Source organism: Crotalus tigris, unplaced genomic scaffold, assembly GCF_016545835.1.
Source record: "Crotalus tigris isolate CLP2741 ecotype Arizona unplaced genomic scaffold, ASM1654583v1 scf7180000018301.7375997, whole genome shotgun sequence".
Taxonomy (NCBI): Eukaryota; Metazoa; Chordata; class Lepidosauria; order Squamata; family Viperidae; genus Crotalus; species Crotalus tigris.
The window spans coordinates 6,454,195-6,473,292 of record NW_024096931.1 but is presented as its reverse complement, the minus strand read 5'-3'; the positions used below and the strand labels follow the sequence as shown (position 1 = coordinate 6,473,292).

General features: G+C 43.6%; 3 protein-coding genes across 9 annotated transcripts in view; 2 read left to right on the top strand and 1 right to left on the bottom strand.

Annotated features, from left to right (window-relative positions):
- The first annotated feature begins 3,275 nt into the window (after positions 1 to 3,275).
- Positions 3,276 to 6,457, top strand: PERCC1 (proline and glutamate rich with coiled coil 1). 4 transcript variants are annotated; one of them, XM_039349957.1, is made up of 2 exons: positions 3,276 to 3,327; positions 5,406 to 6,457. In XM_039349957.1, exon 2 carries the CDS (start codon positions 5,440 to 5,442, stop codon positions 6,262 to 6,264), a length of 825 nt encoding a protein of 274 aa, XP_039205891.1. In that variant the 5' UTR covers positions 3,276 to 3,327; positions 5,406 to 5,439; the 3' UTR covers positions 6,265 to 6,457. The 4 variants fall into 4 exon arrangements, with proteins under 4 accessions (XP_039205891.1, XP_039205892.1, XP_039205890.1 ...); XM_039349958.1 differs by having other exon boundaries at positions 3,301 to 3,327; positions 5,366 to 6,457; XM_039349956.1 differs by having other exon boundaries at positions 3,304 to 3,327; positions 5,369 to 6,457.
- A 1,121-nt stretch (positions 6,458 to 7,578) lies between these two features.
- The window catches only part of CCDC78 (coiled-coil domain containing 78), a 20,966-nt gene continuing 9,446 nt past the window's right edge, over positions 7,579 to 19,098 (top strand). For 2 of the 3 annotated variants that reach the window (XM_039349864.1, XM_039349863.1), the window contains exons 1-9: positions 7,579 to 8,334; positions 11,110 to 11,241; positions 11,519 to 11,605; positions 11,828 to 12,007; positions 12,850 to 13,026; positions 14,386 to 14,511; positions 15,372 to 15,460; positions 17,089 to 17,167; positions 18,744 to 18,869. In XM_039349864.1, the coding sequence (XP_039205798.1) occupies positions 8,263 to 8,334; positions 11,110 to 11,241; positions 11,519 to 11,605; positions 11,828 to 12,007; positions 12,850 to 13,026; positions 14,386 to 14,511; positions 15,372 to 15,460; positions 17,089 to 17,167; positions 18,744 to 18,869 (1,068 nt within the window). In that variant the 5' untranslated portion in view covers positions 7,579 to 8,262. The remainder of the gene's footprint in view (positions 8,335 to 11,109; positions 11,242 to 11,518; positions 11,606 to 11,827; positions 12,008 to 12,849; positions 13,027 to 14,385; positions 14,512 to 15,371; positions 15,461 to 17,088; positions 17,168 to 18,743; positions 18,870 to 19,098) is intronic. The other variant, XM_039349866.1, reaches the window with a different exon arrangement.
- ANTKMT (adenine nucleotide translocase lysine methyltransferase) overlaps positions 12,990 to 19,098 on the bottom strand; it is a 27,996-nt gene continuing 21,887 nt past the window's right edge. The window contains exon 6 of one of the 2 annotated variants that reach the window (XM_039349874.1): positions 12,990 to 13,117. In XM_039349874.1, coding sequence (XP_039205808.1) covers positions 13,100 to 13,117 — 18 coding nt within the window. In that variant the 3' untranslated portion in view covers positions 12,990 to 13,099. The remainder of the gene's footprint in view (positions 13,118 to 19,098) is intronic. The other variant, XR_005557486.1, reaches the window with a different exon arrangement.

The following is a 19,098-nucleotide window of genomic DNA, read 5'->3' as shown; positions in this document are numbered from 1 at the left end:
GGCTCCCCCAAACCAGCAAGACCGATCTTTCAAGACACGAGGTAGATCCATTCTTAGGATCCCTTCTGCGCCACCCTAGAGGAGTAGATTGTCTAATTCTTTTTTTTTTTTTTTTTTTAAATACAGGCAATCCTAAGACTTACAACTGCGAGGGAGCCCAAAATTTCTCTTGCTAAGCGAGACAGTTGTGGAGTGAATTTTGCCCCATTTTACGACCTTTCTTGCCACACTTGTTAAATGAATCACTGCGGTGGTTAAGTTAGTAACACAATTGTCAAGAGACTCTGACTTCCCCATTGACTTTGCTTGTCAGATGGTCACAAAAGGAGGATCACGTGACTCCGGGACACTGCAACCGACATAAATACATGCCAGTTGCCAAGCCTCTGAATTCTGATCACATGACCATGGGGATGCTACATCGGTTGTAAGGATGAATTGTTATAAGTTGAGGACTACCTGTAACTTCAGAGGGTCACTAAATGAACTGTTATAAGTCCCTGTGGCGACAACGGTTGTCTTACAACCATTGTTCAAAGTAATGACACTGAAAACAGTAACGTATGACTGTTTTCCACAATCATTGCAGCATCCTCACGGGCACGTGATCAAAATGGGCCCAAACTCACTTAACAACGGTGTTACTTTGCAACAGAAATTTTGGGCTCGGTTGTGCTTGTAAAGCAAGGACTACTTGTAGTGATCTTTCTCCTTCTCTCACCTTTTCGTTTCCCTGGCGGAAGCGCGGGAGAAGAATAGAGCTTCCAAACCTGGCCTGCAAAAACCTGGACAAGCGCTAGGGGCAGCAGATACTGTCTGTTTGCTGTCCTGTAGTGGCTCTCTGCATATTGGTAGTCCCAAATCTGATAGCCCTGGAGGGGGAACGTTTACTATCCAGCCTGAGAAAGGAACAGAGATTCCTTCAAAAATCTTGCTTCCTCATTATGAGACTCTCTTGACTTCAGTTCTTCTCCAAAAGGATGGGGGGCAACCTACTGAGAATAGGATAGTCCTTGTTTATAACTGATTATTACTCCTTAGATCAGAGGTCCTCAACCTTTTGGGCTCCAGGGACCGGTTCCGTGGAGAGAGGTTTTTCCATGGACCGGAGGGTGCGTGGTTTTGTATGCTGCCTGCGTCTCATGGATGGGGCTTTGCTTGTCTTGTGCGGACCGGTTGTTGGCATGCCACGGCCCAGTACCGGTCCACAGACCGGGGGTTGGGGACCTCTGCCTTAGATGCTATCAGGTTTTCCCCTGTCCAGTTCTGTCTGACTCTAGGGGCCGGTGCTCATCTCTGTTTCCCAGTTGATGGAGCCAGCATTGTTCGAAGGCATTTCTGTGGTGAGGTGGCCAGCATGACTATATTACGAGATGCATGGAACCCCACCAAAGTGGTACCTATTGATCTACTCGCCTTTGCATGCTTTCGAACTGGGAGGTGGGCAGGAGCTGGAGCGAGGAACAGGAGCTCACCCGTTGCATGGAATACGGGTCTTGAACAGGGCTATCAGCTTTCTTTACCCTCTGAGCCATCACGCCCCGATTGTTGTCAGTGTCCACTCTAAGTGACCACCCAGATCTTTCCAGGATGATCTGTCCTCTAGTGTTGTGTTGGATGTGTTCCCAGCCTTGAGTTATTTGCAAAAATAATAAAATTGGGAAACAAACAAACAACAAAGATGATTAGGGGACTGGAGGCTAAAATATATAAGGAACGATTGCTGGAATTGGGGTATGTCTAGTTTAACGAAGAGAACGACAAGGGGGGACATGATAGCAGTGTTCCAATATCTCAGGGGCTGCCCCAAAGAAGAAGGAATCAAGCCATTTTCCAAAGCGCCTGAAGGCAGGACAAGAAGCAATGGGTGGAAACTAATCAAGGAGAGAAGCAACCTAGAACTAAGGAGAAACTTCCTGACAGCTAGAACAATTAACCAGTGGAACCACCTGCCTCCAGAAGTGGTGAATGCTCCAACACTGGAGGTTTTTAAGAAGAGACTGGACAACCATTTGTCCGAAATGGTGTAGGGTTTCCTGCCTGAGCAGGGGGTTGGACTAGATGACCTCCAAGGTCCCTTCCAACTTTACTACTATTACTAAAAAAAGTAAAGTTTTTTCACTTTACCAGGATATTGTAAATAGGGAAACTGTCAAATAGGGCTGGCAAGCTCTCATTCAATTTTTTTTTTTTTTTTTTTTTTTTAAGCCACGGAGAACTTGAGTGGCTTTGAACCAGTCAGTAAATCTCAGATCATCCTATCTTATGTGTGAAGTCTCCACTGTACTACTTTTACTCCCTGGGGGAAAAACTGGATTAAAATGGTAAATGCAAGGTTTTTTTTTTCTTGTTTTAATCAGTTAACAGGAAAAACAAAAGATTGCTTTTTTGAAATTCTAAAACCGATATTATTGTAAGGTAATTCTTTGAGGAAAGTGTCGTGCAGGGATATGGGCAGTATGGGTTTAAAAAAAAAAAAAGCAATATGGTGGCCATGTCACACATAAAAGCCAGCCAGAGCTTTGATTGTTCCCATGGCTACCTCTATCTTGCCTTTTTTGACCACACTTTGGTCAATAGGTGCTGTGTTTCAAAAGTTCACATGCCTACAGTGTAGGAAAAATTCTCCACGCCTTTCTTTCACTCTTTCTTTTCCTAATGCTTTGTTATTATTTCCCTTTGTGGTCTGTTTAATAAAGACCCCCAGTTGTTGTTGTTGTTTTCCATCTAAAATGAAAGGAACCCCAATATTTTCTACTCCAGCAGCTTGGCCCTTCCAATCCCCCTCTGTATCCTAAAGCTCGCATTTCCTTAGAAAAAGGCTTTTTCCAATGAAGAGAAGAACGCCAGCATCTCTTGTTTGCTCACAAATTGTTAGATAAGCATTACTTTTCTTCTGGAGTTGATTCCTACTCCTGAAGTCAAAAGACCATGAAATTTAATTTTATGCCTATTTGACCAGGATCAATTTAGTCTCCAAATCAATGTGAGAGATAAAGACCGATGGGCGCCAGGCGGTTCGGCAGCTGGAACTGCCAAGCGCGGAGGGAACTCAGCGGCCATAACACTTGAAAATCGCCCAGGAAGTCCACCATTAATGGTGAGTCCCAATCACCCTTCCTCGCTGGCTCCTTGTCGACGGTGTTCTTCGGTTGCCGGGCACTAAAACAAACCCGAGCTTTGTTTACGGAGTCTACAATTACAATGCAGGCTCCAAATATTTGCTAGTCTGCAATCTTGCAGCTCCACTATAAATACTTTGGCTCCAGGTGGATGGGCGGAGAACTAGCAGAGAAGGAGGCAGAGGGGATTATCTGCAGAGATCAGGTAAGCATCCTGGAGATTACTGGTGGTGGGGGGGAGGGGCTGGCCTTTGAGTCTCTGGCTTCTTGCTAAAGGCCCATGGAATGGAGCAAAATGAGGGGTACATCATTAATTCAACTCTCCATTATGCATCTAGAGTCAGATGTCTCCTCTTTGGTCTTCCTAGTAAGTCTACGAGATAGGTCTAGTGGTCAATTTTGTACAGCTCCAAGTCAACTCAAGGAGCAATGATAGAGCAGAGGTCCAGACCTGGCACTCATAAGACTCAAAACAATGGGCCACTTTCATGCTGGAAGGGAGGGAGAAGGGCAGATTACTTCTAAAGCTTTCTGGAAAGAATGAAAGGTGAAAACAGAACAGACCACAATAGTAGCGGGTCCTTATTTAGCCTGCCTTGTGCAATGCTAATTTTCTATCTGCAGGGCCTGGACAAGACAGCAAGGAGCATTCAGAATAATATTTGTAGGTGGCCTGAATCATATAGTGCAGGGGTGTCCAACCTGGGCAACTTTAAGACCTGTGGACTTCAACTCCCAGAATTCCCCAGCTGGGGAATTCTGGGAGTTGAAGTCCACAGGTCTTAAAGTTGCCCAGGTTGGACACTCCTGCTTTAGTGCAACCATTTCTTCAAGAAATGCCATCTTACTTACAGCGTGTGGAACTTCTAAGATGAAGAAGACTGAGTTGGATAGACAGTCACTTTGGACGTAGGAAAGGTCTTTTTCCCCCCAATAAACCATCATCATCCAGGATTCTCTGGATATGGTGAACTAGCCCAATATAGACAAAATGTGGTTCTTTCCATAATATACGTATCTTCCTCGTGTAGGGAGCTCATTGGGTAGCCCACAGAGGAGAAACACTGAATATTGCTGTAGTTAATCATACAAAATTATGCTTTAGGTTTCTGGGATCAAAATTGGGGTTCTTTCCCTGTTTTATGCAGGGTGTTTGATCCTTGGAGACAATGGCAAGAATGTGATCTAGACCCAGAATTCCTCAAAGGAATGTCTCTGTTCTGCGAACAAGATCCCAATCCAAAGGGCAGTAAAAATCAGCTTTTTTCTGGCATGGTGACCACCAGGTGTATTGAATTATAGATCCCATCATCCTGTCCCACTATGGCACGGAAAAGGCAGCTATTAGCAAAGATGAGGATACTGGCAAATAAATCCAATCTTATTTCTTCATTTTGCTTTTTTTTTTTCAAATGACACAACTTTTGCTCTAGAACCCAGGACTTTGGTCTATTTTTGATATTGAAGGTGTTGGTTTTAACAGAATAACAGAGTTGGAAAGGGTCTTGGGGATCTTTTGTTCAACACCCTGCACAAGCAGGAGACCCTATACCATTTTAGATGAAATGGTAGTCTGATCTCTTCTTTAAAACCTCCAGTGATGGAGCATCTACAACTTCTGAAGGCAAGTCGTTCCATTGGTTGATTGTTCTCACCATCAGGTTATTTCTCCTTAGTTCTAAGTTTCTTCTCTCCTTGATTAGTTTCCATCCATTGTTTCTTGTCTTACCATCTGGTGTTTTGGAAAATAGTTTCACCCTCTTGTCTTTGTAGGAGCCCCTAAATATTGGAACACTGCTATCATGTCACCCCCTAGTCCTTCTTTTCAATAAACCAGACATATCCAATTCCTGCAACCGTTCTTCATATGTTTTAGTTCTCACCCACCCCTAATTATCTTTCTTGTTCTTCTCTGCTCACTTTCCAGAGTCCCAACATCTTTTTTATATCGTGGCAAGCAAAGCTGGATGCAATATTCTTGGTGTGGTCTTACCAAGGTATTGTAAAGCAATTGATCCATTTAATGTCGCCTTTCTGTCCATTTCTTCAAGGGTTTGTTCAATGGGATTGTTGTTTAACATTGACCTTGTTTCAATCTCAGGAAGACAGTTTAGAGATGTTACAAGCCAACTAACTTTCTTTTCCTTTCTTGGTGGCCCCATCCTGGTCTCCAGGATTTGTCCCTAGAAAGAGATAGTGACAGTGTTGATAGGATCTAGTCTCATTGTGTCTTTGTTTTCCAGCAGCTGACTCCCACTTTTTCTTGGCCTTTCTTTGATCCAGAAAGTCAAGCATTTGAACAGCAAAGAGGAAAAAGATGGCAGCTGGGGTGATACAAGCTCTAAGCAAGTTCAGGCTACCCACCGAATTCCAGTATCCATTTCTGACCTCCCTAGCTGGCCAGGAGATGAGCTTCCAGTATTTATCCGGAGAAGAAGACACGGAGGAGGAAGAGGAAGATGAGACAGAAGAGGAAGGAAGGGAAGACATGGACTTAGAAGAAGATCTGATGAGTTCTGTCCACGAAGATGCTGCCATGGAAGCCAACCCCAGCGTCAATAACACTAAAAAGACAATGCAGCTCCTCCAATTTGCCGAACGCATCAGCCACGACATCCAGAGGTATTTTGGCAAGAAGAACAAAGAGCAGGAAGATGAGGAAGGGATGGAGGGAAGCAGCTGCAACACTTACGAGGACTTCTGCTCCCTACCACTGTCAGGACAAGTGATGTCCTACACAGATCTGACCAGGATTTCTCAGCGCGAGGAGACTGATGATGAAGAAGACTTTTCTGACCCCCACAAGACTTTTGAGCAGCTCTGGAGTGAGAAAGGCAAAAAGTTGGGCCCCCTGGCTGAACTTTTTGAGTACGGTCTTTGTAAGTATCTTCAGCGACATCTCTCTCCTGATAATAAGAAACGGATGAGGCTGGAGAGGAAATTTGGATATGTCACCCCCATGCAGAGCAGAAAGCTACCTCAGTCCTTCTGGAGGGAGCCAACGCTCAGCCCCATAGGTACCCCAAGTGGCAATCCTCCAGACTTTAGTGATCTACTGGCGAACTGGACTTCTGAATCTGGTCAGGAGGATCTGAATGCCAGCCGAGAGCAGCTTGGTGAGATCACCAGTGATGGACACTAAGAAGCCTTCCTTTCTCTCATTGGTTCAACGTGCACATTGCTAAATGCATCTTCAGAGAAATGTTGCCCTCCACCAGTACAGATAGTCCTTGACTGACGACGACAATTCAGCCCAAAACTTCTGTTGTCACGTGAGACCCTTGTTAAGTGAGTTTTGCCCAGTGGTGGAATTCAAATATGTGAACAACCAGTTCTCTGAGTAGATGCCGCTTCCGGAAGTCCATTCTGGGCCTGGGCAACCAAAAATTAGCTACCGGTTCTCCCGAAGTGGTGCGAACCGGCTGAATCCCACTACTGGTTTTGCCCCAGTTTATGACCTTTCTTGCCACAGTTCTTAAGTGAATCTCTGCAATTGTTCAGGCAGTAGCACGGTTGTTAAGCAAATTTGGCTTCCCCACATTGATTTTGCTTGTCAAAAGGTCACAAAAGAGGGTCACATGACCCCGGGATACTGCAACCGTCATAAATGTGAGCCGGTCGCCAAGCTTGCAAATTTTGATCACGTGACCAAGGGGGAATGGTGCGACGGTTGCAAGTGTGAAAAACGGTTGTAAGTCACTTTTTTCAGAACTACCTGGATTTAGTTTTGATTCTGCAATTCAACCCCTGCCTCAATTTCATTGATCCTTCCATTGTAAGACAGTTTGGCTGTAACTATAATTGCTTTCACCCCCATATTACACCAAAATAATTACATTGCCCACTTACTAATTGATACTGTTCAAAGCTCTGTAGAGGAATATGTGGATCTGGAACAAAAATAATGTGGATTTGGAACAAAAGCTGAAGGGTTAATATAAGAAGTCGGAAAAGACAAGTGAAACGAAAATGGACCAAGCAAAATAATCCCACTGTTCTGTCTCTTCCTATTGATTAAAAAGAAAAAAAAATCCAGAAATCAGAAAGTACCAATCCATTTTTGAAAGCACACCTTTGTCCTCAATAACCATAAACAAAACAAATTCTTAATCCCAATGAGCAACTGCACACACACAGAAAAGATTGTGGGACTTTGAAATCCAAAGGGGATGAGGGGGGGGATCTGTGCTTGGGTGAGAAATATTTTAAAACAAACTTCAAGGGGAACAAAGTCATTTGTCTTGTAAACAAACCTGTCCCTTTGCTTAGGAATAGGAAAGAAGGGAGGGAGGGAGGGAGGGAGGGAGGGAGGGAGGGAGGGAGGGAAGGAAGGAAGGAAGGAAGGAAGGAAGGAAGGAAGGAAGGAAGGAAGGAAGGAAGGAAGAAAGAAAGAAAGGAAGGAAAGACCAGCACCTTAACCACAACATCAAACTGGGCGAGGAATTATGGGAGTTGAAGTGCACACATCTCAAAATTCCCAAATTTGAAAAACACAAGGAAATGTCTGGTGCTCCAGCTTAATTTTCACCAGAAGAACAGAGGCAAAAGATCACCTGGATGGATAATTCAGCCCTTCTAGTTTGACAAGAAAGGCCTGAATCACGATCGGGGGTTTTAGACAAAACGTCCACTAAAGTTGCCAAAACATTTCAAAATTTTTGTCAAAGTGGCTTTAAACTAACAGTTTAGCCCCAATTTATTGTAGCCCCAATCTAGGGTTGTTGGTTTTTGTTTTGTTTTTTGAGTGGTCCCTAATACATCTCTCAAAATTCAAAGTTTGGTTTAAAGAAAAGAAAACCTGGCCCTTTGTGTCATTCAGACAACTCAGTGCTGGGAAATCACACTTCAGCCCTTTTCTGGGACAATCTTTCCTCACCTCCCTTTATTTTGGGTAGCGTTCTTCCAGAAAGTTTGATTTGAGTTTGTTAAGTTGGCTGTATTCCTTGGTGGAGGGAAGGTCCGTCCCTCTTTCTGCACCTTATTAAGAAGTCGAGAGCCACGCTTGCTAGCAACGGGAGTTGATAGCAACCCTGCCTTCAGCGGGCAGAACAAGGGGGAACACCCTTGCTTGCCATTCAGACAACATTCTTCGGCTCCTTCCTGGATTTTGCTCCGTAGAGGCAAAGCTTCCTCAAACTCCATGGCCAAGGGTCCCGAGTACAGCAGCCTCGGCACTTTCCATGAGCAAGTTCAGTGCCTCACCAATGAAAATGTAAGTGGATGAAAAAGTTAAGTGTTCAAATCAATGCTTTCCTATCCTATTATACTGATATTATAATCACCACAGTCCAAGAAGCAGAGATATCGAGAACACGTTAAACTCCGCTTTCAAAGAGACCACGGCAGCTAATGTATCTATCTACAATATAACCTCCAAAGCAATTCTGCACCATTTTTTTGGGGGGGGGGAGATTTATCCTCCTATTGTCTGTCTGTCTGTCTGTCTGTCTCTCTCTCCTCTTTCTCTAATTTTACTATCTATTATCTATCTATCTGTCTGTCTGTCTGTCTCCTTTCTTTCTCTCTCGAATTTTACTATTATCTATCTATCTATCTATCTATCTCTATCATCTATCTATATCTATCATATATCTATCATCTTTCCTTCTCTCTATACATATAATCTTTAACTATGTGTGTTATCTCATATCTATCATCTTTTATTCTCTTTATCATCTATCATGTCTTTCCTTTTCTCTCTCTCCCTCTATATAATGTATATGTCTGTCTGTCTGTCTGTCTATCTATCTATCTCTATCTATCTATCATCTATCTATCATCTATCTGTCTATCTATCATCTATCTATATCATCTCTCTATCTATCATCTATCTATCTATCATCTATCTATCTCTATCATCTATTTATCATCTATCTATCTATCTATCTATTATCTATCTATCTATCTATCTATCTATCCATCCATCCATCCATCCATCTATCTATCTATCTATCTATCGCTGTCATCTTCTCCCTAATTCTCATCTGCATCTACTGAAACTAATCCCAAACCAGAGATACTCCATTTGCCACATCCAAACCTGTTTTCCATTTTCTTAAGTTTCCTCCCAACATGCTGTCGAATTTCATAGTGCAAATGTTTGAAAATTGGCAGGGCAGCTGGGTGCTCCTGTGCAGCGGGAGATTTGTATATTTCCTGTATCATGCACTTTACCATTGGTATGATGTGATAGAAATTAAAAACACACCAAAAAACAACAACAATAACAAAAACATTCCTTCCCAAAACCCAGGACAAAGAAAATCCACTCACTGATATTATTGTGATACCCCCTGTGACTTTAATTTTTTCTTCTGTTCAGTTGTGTTGGAGATGGCCTGGACAAGTCCTTCCAGTTTCCTTGGCAAGGTTTTTTTTAGAGATGGTTTGCATTGCTTCCTTCCTAGGGCTGAGAGAGAATGCCTGGCCCGGCTGTCTTCATGTCTAAGATGGGACTAGAATTCACTGTCTCCCAGATTCTAACGTGATGACTGAACCACTACACCAAACTAGCTCTCCTCTGGCTTTAGCATCCCTCAAACTATCTCCTGCCATTCTGAAAGGAAGCATATAGCATTTTATCATTTAACAACTTTGCCTTCATCTTCCTCTCCTTCTGCTGTTGCTTCTGTCAGTCAACTTTTCGACTGCATTCTTCTTTTGGCTAGAGACCATCTCTCCATAGCTACCATCTCCTCAAGGTCTCATCCACTTCCATTTTGGCCAGGTCTGGGACCTCACCAGCAACCAACAGATGACCCATGTAGGACCTGAAGTTCAGTTGAAAATGCCCGTTCTTGGAAGCTTTTTAGGGCACTCTTGTTCTTCTTACACTGAAAGATGTCAGAATTAAAGTCTTCTCCTGGAGGAATGGGACAACCCACCATGGCCAACTCTTCATGGGACATTCATTGCTGCAGGACAATTCAATGTGGGATAACTCAAGACAGAGACAAGTGAATTTGCAGCTTCAAGGGCTTCTAACTTGAGAAGGCTTAAACCTAAAGCAAGACCAGGCTCACTGCAATTCACTCGTCCCTCTCTTGAGTTATCCTGCATTGAATTGTAATAATAATAATAACAACAACAACAACAACAACAACAATAATAATAATAATAATAATAATAATAATGTGCGATGATCAATAATAATAATAATAATAAAGTTGGAAGGGACCTTGGAGGTCATCTAGTCCAACCCCCTGCTCAGGCAGGAAACCCTATACCATTTCAGACAAATGGCTGTCCAGTCTCTTCTTAAAAACTTCCAGTGTTGGAGCATTCACCCCTTCTGGAGGCAGGTTGTTCCACTGGTTAATTGTTCTAACTGTCAGGAAGTTTCTCCTTAGTTCTAGGTTGCTTCTCTCCTTGATTAGTTTCCACCCGTTGCTTCTTGTCCTGCCTTCAGGCACTTTGGAAAATAGCTTGACTCCCTCTTCTTTGTGGCAGCCCCTGAGATATTGGAACACTGCTATCATGTCCCCCCTGGTCCTTCTCTTTGTTAAACAAGACATACCCAATTCCAGCAACTGTTCCTTATATGTTTTAGCCTCCAGTCCCCTAATCATCTTTGTTGCTCTTCTCTGTACTCTTTCTAGCGTCTCAACATCTTTTTTACATTGTGGTGACCCAAACTGGATGCAGCATTCCAAGTGTGGCCTTACCAAGGCATTGTAAAGTGGTATTAACACTTCACGTGATCTTGATTCTGTCCCTGTTAATGCAGCTCAGCAGTGTGTTGGCTTTTTTGGCAGCTGCAGCACACGGCTAGCTCATATTTAGGTGATTGTCCACTAGGACTCCGAGGTCCCTCTCACAGTTACTACTATTGAGCAAGGTGCCACCTATGCTGTACTTGTGCATTTGGTTTTTCTTGCCTAATTGCCTAATTGTCCCGCGGTGAGTTAGCCAGGGTGAGTTGGCCACAACAAGGTGTCCTACCTAGGCCCTTTCCAGGAGCACTGAATCTCCCTCTCTGCTCTCTCAGGTTCAGCTACAAGATCGAAATGAAAAGCTCTACAGCAAAGTGGAAGAATTGCAGGAAAAGCTGGGACAATTGGCTCTCTCTAAGGCGGACATGTCCTCCAGACTGATTTGCAGTGAAGAGGAGAAGCTCAAGGTAACAAGAAGAGAAATTTGCTGCTTTGAGACATGCAGAGAAGCAGTTAGTGGTTTTTTTCCCCCTTTCCTCCTGGGTTCAAAGCACTTGGTTCCTCAAATAAACCCAGACACCTGTACAAACATTAAAAATGTCCCTCATGCAGAAGACCACGTTCAGCTGCTTCTGGGGCCATCTACAACATGAGTTTTGATTTCAAGGGGGCATGTAGGGCACAGGATGAATGCTTGCTGATTTTTTTGTGTACAAAGTAAGCATGGTGTATTTGTATCCATAGATTTCCAAAGACTTTGTCGATTTCCAGATTGATACCAACAAAAAGAGAGAACAACACGAAGCCGAGAACTTTGAACTGAAGAATCTGGTATGTGATCTTTCATTAAGAGATTTAATTATTGCACCTTTATAAACCGGTATTTGGTTTTTTTTCCCCCTCCCATGTTTCATCTTAGGTCAGATCCCGCTCCCAGCTGGCTTCTGTGTCCACCCAACACAGCTGCATCATGGGAAGTGTAGATTTAAGATGGGATCTACTTTCCTTCTTGATCCATGCCTGTTTTATTCCTCTCTGGATTTACTCTGCCAGATCTTGGGCTTGGAGAATCGTATTCTGGAGATTGAGCTCCATGATGAGAGGACTACCGGAGAACGGGATGCTTTGCAGGAACGCCTGCAGACCTTGGAGAATGACCACAAGGAGCTGGCCAATGAGTACCTTGCTTTGAAGAGCAACTACCTTGTATTGGGCAAGGAGCATGAACAGGAAGTATGAGCTGCTCAAGAATAATCCTTCACCTGCTTCAGACACTAGGCAACCATCAGGTTCCAAAAACCAAGAAAGACATGTAGTGTTTCTTTCAAGCAGGTTATTGTTCGTCACCCATAGACAGAATTTTGCCAAACTGAAACAAACTACTACCTGCACAAGGCACATATTCTGGGAGTTATTAGGGAGGGAGGGAGGGAGGGAGGGAGGGAGGGAGGGAGGGAGGGAGGGAAGAAGGAAGGAAGGAAGGAAGGACCCTAATATGGATGGATTGAAGGAAGGATGAATAGAAAGAAGGGACATTGGAAGGAAGGAAGGAAGGAAGGAAGGAAGGAAGGAAGGAAGGAAGGAAGGAAGGAAGGAAGGAAAGAAGGAAGGAAGGAAGGACACTGATATGGATGGATTGAAGGAAGGATGAATAGAAAGAAGGGACATTGGAAGGAAGGAAGGAAGGAAGGAAGGAAGGAAGGAAGGAAAGAAGGAAGGACACTGATATGAATGGATGGAAGGATGAATGGAAAGAAGGGACATAGGAAGGAAGGAAGGAAGGAAGGAAGGAAGGAAGGAAGGAAGGAAGGAAGGAAGGAAGGAAGGAGGGAGGGAGGGAGGGAGGGAGGGAGGGAGGGAGGGAGGGAGAAGGGGAAAGGGCAGGGTAGGAGGGAGGAGGATGGGAGGGAAGGGAGGGTCAAAATTCCAAAACAAAGAAAAATACTTAGTGATTCTTCCAAACAGATTTCTTTATTGTTCCTCACCCATAGACAGAATCTTGCCAAACTGAAGCAGACTGTACCCCCATCAATCATGTACTCTGTCTTACATGATCTCCGCTTTCTCCCTTGTAGCTCTCTAAGAGTGAAGAACTGAGCAGAGAGTTACTTAACTTGGTTAAGTCCAAGCAGGAGCATCCACATCACGTCCAAACCAAGAGCCTTGAGTCCCAGACTGAGGCTGAAGAACCATCTGCTGAAGTAGAGCGGGTGCAAACCTTGATCCATCGCTTTTCTGCCCGCAGAGCCAAGGTGTCTGGATTCTTTGCTCCTCTCTTTGTGATGAACAAATCATGATATTTATTGACTTGATTTGTACAGCTGCTCATCTCAGCAAGTGACCCTGGGCAGTTAAAAACACACAACAATTAAAACGATTCAGATGCTCCTCAACTGTCCTTTAGGTAGCTCAGTCCCAAGCCAAGATATTGTCTTCAAATGACTATGAACATGATTACGGAACCTTTGTCCAGAAATGTGAAGCTTTCTATAGGCCGACTAGCAAATCTTGCCTCTTTCTGAGAGCTCTTAAAAGAGGATCTCTTAGATATTTTAAAAGATACTAGTTGATTTAATATTAAGGATTTAGATCTATAAGAGAAATAAAAAAAATAGTCACTAGAATAATAGTCTTGGATTATAATATAGAAGTTGGATTGAGATGATAAATGTTATTTTATTAGTAAGTGATGAGGTATTAGGATGAGAAATAGGATAGGTTTGTGAAATAAAGTAAAAAATTATCTGAGTAAATAATAAATGTATTTTAGATATGACAATTATTTTGTAATGAACTAAGGGAACTTTGGGTTACCCTAAATCTAAAGACTATGGATATTAAGCTAACTGGAATACTGTAATTGAAATTAGGTAAAATTTAAAAACAGGACACGAAGGCGTATAAGTTAAAATATTTTGATAAATGTCTTAACCGACTGAGTTATAACTAGCAATGTATTAATTTGAATGTGATACAATAACCAAGGGAAATAGGAGATTTTTGATGATGTAACCTGACATATGTATGAAAGAGCTTGTTATTACCCAATCACCACGTTGCTTCCTTAACACTTGGAGTTTTGTAAAGTTGGAAAATTAATAAAACTTGTTTTTTTTAAAAAAGAGAGGGTCTCTTGAAAGAGTGGCTTTTCTGCTTGTATCAGGAAAAAGGTGAAACTGTCTTTTGTTACTTTACTTTGTGTTTCTTATAGACAGAAATCAGTTTAGAACAGTCTTGTCTCCCTCATTAGAAAAAGACAGAGATTCCTATCCAAATTGCATACATTTCTTAATGGCCCCCGTTTGCACAACACTCTTTAAAATGTTATTTAGATTGGGGTTTTAAAAGTTGGGGTAGGGGGCATTTAGGGGCTCTGATTGCTTTACATTTTAGTTGTGATCTTAGTGGTTTCCTAGTGACAACTTTTAATTGTGTCTCTTAGCTGTGTCTCTTGATGATCTTAGCTGTGTCTCCTAGTTGTCTGAAATGGTATAGGGTCTCCTGCTTCCAATTACATTATTCCGAAGTCTGTATTCTTAAATTGGATTGTAAGGAGATCTGGTATGGATTCCATGTAACAACCATTCCAATGCTTACTTCCTGTCTTTTAGCCCAAAGATGTGGTGGCAGCTTCAGAACATGAAGACCAAAAATTGGAGAAAAGTGTGAGTTTTAATGGTGCAGTGATTTCATTCCCCCAAATTATGGAGATTGACTCAGCCTTCCATCCTTCCGAGGTCGGTAAAACGAGGACCCAGATTGTTGGGGGGAACAAGCTGACTCTGTAATCTGCTTAGAGAGGGCTGTAAAGCACTGTGAAGCGGTATAAAGTCTATTGGCTATTGCTGTAGCTGACTGGATGTTGCATTAGGAGCAACTGTTGGAGAGGAAAACAGCAATGGTTAGAATGCAACATTTCAGGCTGCCCATAGCGAGCAGTTCGATCCTGACTGGCTCAAGATTGACTCATCCTTCCATCCTTCCGAGGCGGGTAAAATGAGGACCCAGATTGTTGGGGGCAAATATGCTGACCCTGTAAACCGCTTAGAGCAGTGATGGCGAACCTTTTAGAGACCGAGTGCCCAAACTGCAACCGAAAACCCACTTATGCATCATTGAGTGCCGTGTGGGTGTGGCCAATTGGGTGGGCGTGGCCCATTGGGTGGGTGTGGATGCGGTGGTAATGGCAGACTGGGTGGGACTAAAAAGTTCAATCAATCAATTCCAACATTGCAAGATCTTTTTTTTTCCGCGAGAAGTTGAAATTGACTGATTGAACCTTTTTTTTTTTTTTTTTTTTTTGCACATGGCGGTGGAGGCCTAAAGCGAAAAGGTTTTATAAAACCCAGCTGAAGGCCTAGGACTGGGCCACGGCACGCGTGCCCACAGAGAGGGCTCTGAGTGCTGCCTCTGGCACCCGTGCCATAGGTTCGCCACCACTGGCTTAGAGAGAGGCTGAAAAGTACTGTGAAGTGCTATATAAATCCAAGTGCTATTGCTATTATAATCTAAATTAATCAGACAGAAAAATATTCACAAGAACAGTGACGAAGAGGCATAGCTCTGTCGGAGTGATTGCTGTTTTCCTCTCCAACAGTTGCTCAGAAACCAAGGTCACATCACTGAAGAGATGGAAAAAATGAGAGAAATGTACAGTTCCCAGCAACAGAAATTGGAGGAGAGAATGTGAGTAAGACCTCTACATACGTGAGTCCTATTAAAGCAATTGTGCACCCTGTGCCTTTCAGATTTTTATGACATTCTCACATTGAACTGTCCAATTGTTTTCTTGAAGAAAGAGTGGAAACCGTTGTCTAAGGTACTGGAGAGCTCTGTCATAAGTTTCTTCTTCATCCTTTAACAGATATTGGACCACAACATTTCAAAGTATTTTAAGAAATTCAAAGACAGGAAACTTGCTGGCATATCAAATCAAATTCCTGTCGCTAAAGGAATTTTCTTTGTGCTGCATTATCTTAGCATATCCAGAGTCTTCTTTCTGTCCCAGGATTGACAAGATGATATTTGTTATAATTGCGTGACCTCTTCCTCCTTTTTTAAATCATTATATGTCATCCCCTTCTTTTTATTTGGTCTCGTAAGAAAGCAGGACAATATAGGTAGGCATCTCAAATGCTTCACCCAACTAGAGGAGGAGGAGGAGGAGGAGGAGGTGGAGGAGGAGGAGGAGGAGGAGATGATAGTGATGATGGAGGAGGAGGAGGAGGTATCAGTTCAAAAGAACCATAACAAGAGTCAGCAATACAAGAAAAGCAAGCAAGAGAACTTGAGTTCAGGACCACGGAGAGGAGCTCTAGAGATGGAATTGAGAGAAGTTATTCCAGCTTTTTCCTGGAGTTATGGATTGAGATTGGACAGCTGGTCTTCCTGGAAGTCCATCTCTCAAATACTTCAGTTAATATCCTTTTCCTGCCAACCTCTCCTGAATGTTGAAAGTTGGGAGATGTGATCACTAGGCTAGAGAAAGCTCATCCATTGGCTACACAATGTGGAGATCTGCTCATCTGGTTGCAGGTTTCCAATGTGGAGTCCAAGGCAGAGGAGATTGGCTTTGAGTCATGATCACTGGACATCTCTTATTCCAAACCCTTGAAAAATGATGGAGCAGATTCACATTTTCACCTGAATGGCAGCCAGATCATTCCTGCCCATCCATTGATCTGGTTAAAAACATATTGCACAGGAAACAAGAAGGAAGCAGAATGAGCCAGATGTGGTCCTCCTCGTAGCACCTGTCTATGGAGATTCTCAGTCATCCAGGGCATGGTTGTCCCAAAGGTGCTTTTTCAAAAGGCGATGAGACTTCCTTGTTTTTTGTTTTTCCTTTGAGAACATTTCAATAGTCATCCAAGAAGCTTCTTTAGTTCTGACTTCAGAAGAAGCTTCTTGGATGAGAAGTGAAACATCTTCAAGGAAAAACAAAGTCCAGTTGCCATTTGAAAAAGCATCATTGGGACAAGAGTGTAGCACCTGTGTTCTCAGGATCTCATATGACTCCTATTTTGGCACAACCCAGAGCTTCCCAGACACCAAACCTTGATATCCTGACATTTGGAGGAATGAAATACATTGTTGTTTCAGTTTAAGAATAAAATAAGATTGACACAAGGAAATACAGCCCTGCCTCCAAAGAATGGCAAGTGCCAGAAAAGAGAGGCCTCGTTAATTTTGCGTAATTTCTCTATCCCATGTATCTACCCAAAAGCGTTAAACAGAACTTCTGGCCAATGAAGGGTTGCTCACCCACAATAAAGGGCAAACGGCAATATTTGTGTTGTTTTCGGTGTCTTCAGGATCACCATGGGCAAAGAATTGCAGGAGGCCAAGAAAGCAATTCGGAACACCCAGCATAAACTGGCAGAAGAGTCGGCGGTGAGAATCATTCAGCTCTGCTTTGTAGGCAAAATCCAAAGCAAGGATGGGTCATGGTGTGTGGGAATGGCCTTGGGATACAGGAGAGAGAGTCAGAGACTGGAAAAACCCCATGTAAAAGGTATCTCAGCCCAGAAAAGGTAGCAGAGGGTGGAGGACATTTCAAATGGGCTCCTCTCTAATTTTCCAGAGAGTAAAAGAGAAGGAAGAGAAGGGTACTGTTAATGCAACCGTACCATAAAGATAGCGCTAGTACTCGTGGTTGTGCTTTTTGCCTGGAAGGAAGCAAGAGAAATTAGCTTCATCAGCCATTACTAGAATTAGAGATCCATCAATGACCTTCAATCTATAATAGCTTTAGAGCAGGGGTGTCAAACTCAATTTCACTGAGGGCCGCATCAGCATTGCGGTTGCCCTGGGGGGCCCGGGTGGGTGTGGCCAGAGTGGGTGCAGCCTACTGGGTGGGCGTGGATGGAGTGGGTGTGGCCTACAGGGTGGGCATGACCAGTTCTACATCATTCGCATCAAGGGTGCCTGTGGGGGCCTGGGCAGGAGTGGGACAGATCTGGGGGTCTCTGGCAGAAGGGGGTGGGACCGGGGCAAGTGTCAAGGCATGGTCCACCGGGACAAGTGCCAAGATGGCCACCACAAAATTGTACATTGGCTCCCGGCTGGCCTGGGCCAGGGCCAAGGCAGCGGGGGCCGTTCCCTCATTCTTTCCAGGATGGCTTCACGGGCCACATGAAACCACTTTGCGGGCCGCATCCAGTCCCCGGGCCTTCTGTCTGACATGTCTGCTTTAGAGCAAAGGATCTCCAAACTTGAAGAGTTGTGGACTTCAACTCCCAGAATTTCTCAGCCAGTCAGCTAGCAATTCTGGAAGTTGAAGTCTACAAGTCTCCAAGTTGCCAAGTTTGGAGACCCCTTGCTCTATATCAGTGGTTCTCAACCTTTCTAATGCCGCGACCCCATAATACAGTTCCCCATGTTGTGGTGACCCCCAACCACTTATACATCACCGAGTGCCAAGGGCGTGGCCAAAGAAAAGGGGGAAAAATGGCGGACAGCCTTGTTTGGCGACCCCTGTGAAATGGCCGTTCGACCCCAAATGGGGTCCCGACCCACAGGTTGAGAACCGCTGCTCTAGAGTGAACAAAAAGAAATCATTCTATGCAGGAGCTTTTCTTCATTTTATCTCTTGTTAGAGCACCCAGATTGATAGCTGTCAAGCTCTGTTGCTCTTCAGAAAAACATGTCAACCCTTGGCGGAAAACCAACCCCTCAATGACTTTTAGCTGAGACAAGCAGGGCTTGAAATATATATGTTGCAGCCAGTGCCCCGAGCTCTTTTTCCAAGACACTCCATTCCATTCCTTCTTCTGTTTTTTTTTTTAATTTTTCATTCCACCTTTATTGCTTTATCCATCTAACAAAGAATATTCCAGCACTCCAGAATCAAAGGCATATGGGCGTTTGGGAATATGGGATGCACCAGTCTCCGTTTCCTTAAAGCGAGTTCCAATTTTGGCCATTAAGCTGAGGACTACCTGTACATTTTTCTCTACTTGGGCTACAGATCCTGTTGTCCTCTCATGGGCAGCTTCAAGAGGTTGAATCCGAAAATTCCAGGCTACAGTTACAGCTCAAAGAGCTGAACGAGCAATACCGCTCACACCTTGTTCAGTACATCACAGATCTGGCGGTAAGCATTTTCTCACCGGGAGTTGATCCAGATGCCTCTCTTAAACTTGCTTCACCCCCCATTAAAGCAACCCGAATCGAGAGCAACCCAAACATTGTCAGAGTCAAAAGAAAACACCCACATTTGGGTGTTATGGAACCAGTAGGTAACTATCCCCATTTTGCTCCTGTTCATCACGTTTTGAAAGCCGAGCCGCAAAGGCACAAGTTAGACTGCAGGGAGGGTGGTG